At 38.1% G+C, this 4,109-nt stretch overlaps 1 protein-coding gene across 1 annotated transcript in view; it reads right to left on the bottom strand.

The window, feature by feature from the left end:
* Positions 1 to 4,109, bottom strand: part of phf21ab (PHD finger protein 21Ab) — a 34,977-nt gene that overhangs the window by 23,758 nt on the left and 7,110 nt on the right. The window contains exons 2-5 of the mRNA XM_014023009.1: positions 3,986 to 4,108; positions 3,546 to 3,578; positions 3,337 to 3,402; positions 646 to 825 (exon numbers count right to left, since the gene is read on the bottom strand). Coding sequence (XP_013878463.1) covers positions 646 to 825; positions 3,337 to 3,402; positions 3,546 to 3,578; positions 3,986 to 4,042 — 336 coding nt within the window. The 5' untranslated portion in view covers positions 4,043 to 4,108. The remainder of the gene's footprint in view (positions 1 to 645; positions 826 to 3,336; positions 3,403 to 3,545; positions 3,579 to 3,985; position 4,109) is intronic.

Here is a 4,109-nt window from a genome sequence, read left to right as displayed (position 1 = left end):
CTGTATGTGGGGGGCTGTATGTGGGGGGTTGTAGCAGCAAAGAGGTCAAAAACAAGGAAGTAAACTGTGCCATTTTTACCTGCAGTTATCAGGGGATTTGTAATTTAATTATGACTAACAAACTTTTAGCACTTCATGAAGACAGATCAGGTCAACCTCTGATTACGACTCTTAACTTTATTTATTTATGCAGCCAACAGTTCTCAGGAATGATCAAAAGTAAAAAAAATCAAGACATGATAAAATTAAATTTAAGACCTTGGGTGAAAATCTGGGTGTTTTTAAGACTTTTTTTAGGCCTAAAATATTGATTTTCAAATTTTAGACTTTTTAAGGCCTAGCATGAACCCTGTACAAGTCTGGGTATTTAAAGACAAATAATTGGTATTGTTGCCAATATCTTTTTTTATAAGATTTTACTTTGTGATAAATTTGCCCTAATAATAAATAGAAAGTCTAAATCAAACAGCTGTGCCGGGAGGACAAATTTGTAAACAAATTAGTATAATTCTTGAACTGAAGTCAGGGGCCACACAAAAACAGTTCAGGGTCCACAGATGGCCCCCGGGCCACACTTTGGACACCCCTGTGTTAAACTTTAATCTCTGATTGTTTCAAAGTTAATCTGAGGAGAGGGGCTCTGACCTGCGACCTGTGTGTGAACCCGCCCACCTGCTGCAGCCCTCCAGGTATCTGCTGACTCTGCAGCAGGTTGGCCGGCTTCACGTCGCCCCCTGCTGGCGGGGTCTGGACCTGCAGCTGCAGCTTGGCCTCTGGCTCCTGCTTCACCAGCAGCTCCTTCCTCAGCTGCTCCACCACCTTTTTCTGAAACAGAACAAAACACCTGACTTCATACTCTCTGACCGGCCCTTTCAAAATAAAGGTTTTATTTTCACACATCATCAGTTTTCTATCAGAATAAGATGATATTTCTGATGCAGGCAACAGTTAGAAGTGATTTTTTTTTACAGAGAACATTGTATTTTAAAAACAGTAAGGATGTTTTCAGATCATGAAGCCGTAACAAATCTCAACATTGTTTTTACAAGTTTAACCTCTTCAGTGCCAGAGGGGTTTCTCCATGTTTTTGCTCAAAATACCACGCTGAAATACTTTTACTTACCATTAAGTTTTCCTTTCAATGTTCCGATTTAATTGTGTTATTTTGTTGTTCATTGTCTGTGGACTGCAGTGCTCTTTTTAGTTTTATCTTATCTTGTCTGAAATATAACTGAGTGTATCTCAGCATTTACAAATTCTGCTTAAATAATCTAATCAAAATACAGCAACACTTGGGCGATTTCATCAGAAGTGTAAATATTAAAACAGTTGCTGTGGTTTTAGACATATTGAGGATGGAACAGAACTTTTTTTTATTTTTTTTCTCTCTCGCCTGAAGAGTTTTTGAATTAAACAGTATATAACCCATTTAAAACCATAATGAATCAGGCTAAAAACTCTTGGAAACCATAAATCCACTTGTGGACATCACCTGTACAAAGATTCATGCTGTTAAAATAAACTGGAGCAAAGTTACAGAGGTTTCAGTAAAGAAATAATTAGTTTTTTATCATTCTGCACAGGACAGACCATGATGGTTCCATTAAAAAATGTTAAGAAATCTGAAGTTTTTACTTCCAAAAGTTATTTTTTCTTATCTGCTTTAAAGTGGCTGTGACGTCAATTTTTTGTAACACATATTTGAAAAGATATCATTGATGAAATTCTGCAAAATAAATTTCATGTCGCTGAGATGAACAGTTGTTGAGATATTTGCCTGTAAAGTAACAGGAAGTGATGTCACAGGGGAATGTCTGCATGTGAACAGAGCGTTGTTAAAAAACAACACAGACTGTAAAGAATCTGATGTTTCTTTACATTATTTTGAGTCAGAGTTCAAATAATATTGTTCCATTAAACAAAGACCAGAGTTTTCTTTGTTAAAGAGTTCCCTCTGATGTCACTTCCTGTTTCACTTTAGCTGAGTCAAGATCAAAAGAAAATATGTCATTTATGGGACAAAATGGGTTAAATAATGTGTATTATACCAACTTTCTTAAATATAGATGTTTTCTTTGACTTTTTGTTTGAAGAACATGCATGTCACAGACACTTTAAGACACTTGTTATTGAAGGTTTGTTCTTTTGAAAAATTATCTAAACATTTATTTGTCACCATATATATTACATAAAATAATGAGAAATGGTTTCTGACTTCAGTTGGACCAGATTCAGTCAAAATCAAGTAAAAAAGGTTTTAAAAGTGTGTTTTTGTGACTTCCTACATGTTTCTGTCAAATCCAGAAGAAAACGGAGCTTTAATGAAAACTTCAAGCAGCTGAAAAGAGAACAGGTGTTCTCAGCTGAAGGTCCTCCTCAGAGGTGGAACATCAGGATCACAGTCCTCTCTGATTGGAGGATGGAACCAATCTGTTGCTAAGCAACACTCCACTCTCCAGCAGTCAGGATAAAACAATCAGGATATAAATAAAAACCCAGCAGGAAGCAGCATGTGGACCTGTGTGGAGGTGAGGACACTCAGAGACCTTCAGGGTCCAGCTGGTCTCTGCTGGACCTGATCAGACAAACTGAGGCTTCAGGACCGAAGCACAGCAGGAACACCTGAGTGTGTTTTCACCTGTCTCACCTGCAGCACAAACTCAGCTGAGCCGCAGATCTTCAGCTGCTCAGGAACATGAATCAGCTGAAGAACAAACAATGAAAGCTGCAGGGAGCTGATAAAAATAGAAAGTGTTTGGAAATAGAACAGAAACTAAAAACAAAGAGAAGCTTCTTCACTTCCTGTAAAACCTTTATTTTAATAAAAACAAACATCTGGAGCTTCAGGCTGAATTAAATCCACTGGCTTTAGTTTCTCACCTGGTCTCCATGTTTAATTATAAACTTGTATTTTTAATTTAAATTATCTGGATTCTGCAGTTATTTCAGTTTTTTTGTTGAATCTTTTCTTGAAGCTGTTTTAGTGAAAATAAAGAAGTTTGTACTTTGACTTTATTTATTTATTTATTTGTTTGAGCTGCAGGAACACATCCTGACTTTAAGGTTGGCATAAGTGATTATATGAGTAAATAAAGTTGGACAAATCTATACTTTTAAATGAACATGTTGTATTGTTTTATGCATGTTGAGCTTTCATGTTGACACCTTACGTTTTTTTATCTTTTTTACAGTTTTATTTATTTTAGATTTCAGCTCCACAGTTCCTTTATTGATTTTACATTTCACCAACTTTATTAGAGTTTTACTTTAGGTTTTATCTATACATTCAGTTGTTGTTGTTGTTGTTTACTCTGGTTGTTGTTGTAAATATCCAACCTGCTTCTCGCTGAGAGCTGTGATCTTCGCCTGCAGTTCGTGGAGCTGCTTCTTCAGATCTGCGTTCTGAAACAAGAGAACGGGTTCAGTCAGAGCAGAAACGGGTCAGAACGGTTCAGTTGGAGCAGAACCGGGTCAGAACGGTTCAGTTGGAGCAGAACCGGGTCAGAACGGTTCTGCTGCTGTGTGGAGACATCAGCTGGGTTTACCTGAGGATCCTGCTTCATCTGAGCCACGAGTTTCTGCAGGGACAAAAAAAAGACGAGGTCAGAGCGCCCCCTGCTGGTCAGAGAGGGAACTACAGCAGGACCTGAACGGTTCTGGAAGCAGAATCTCGACCCGTTTGTTCTGGGTTTTAGTCATTTATCAGTTTCTTACACTGTTTATAAATTAAAGGTTCATATTTTCAAAATAAAACCAAAATAACAGTTTTATTTTTAATTTACACAAATATTGGAAGAAAAATGACTGGTTTTGATTTGTTCCTGGTCCAAACTGAACAGAACCGGATCTGGTTTTAGTTCAGAGATTCTTTGTCAAACAAGCAAAAACAGTTTCCTCTCAGGTTCAGACGGAAACATCTGAAGAGAGAGCTTTATCTGAGACCACCATGCTTCAAAACACGAGGCCCGCGGACCTCCTGACCCACCTGATGGATCTGGATCTCCACCTTCAGAGCCTCCTGCAGGGTCTGTAGTTCCATCATGGATCCAGTCAGTCTGCCAGCCGATCGATCAGCCTGAACACACACACACACACACACACACACACAC

This window comes from Austrofundulus limnaeus, unplaced genomic scaffold (genome assembly GCF_001266775.1).
Source record: "Austrofundulus limnaeus strain Quisiro unplaced genomic scaffold, Austrofundulus_limnaeus-1.0 Scaffold353, whole genome shotgun sequence".
Lineage (NCBI taxonomy): Eukaryota > Metazoa > Chordata > Actinopteri > Cyprinodontiformes > Rivulidae > Austrofundulus > Austrofundulus limnaeus.
The sequence above is the reverse complement of the archived record's forward strand: the minus strand, read 5'-3'. Positions and strand labels throughout refer to the sequence as shown.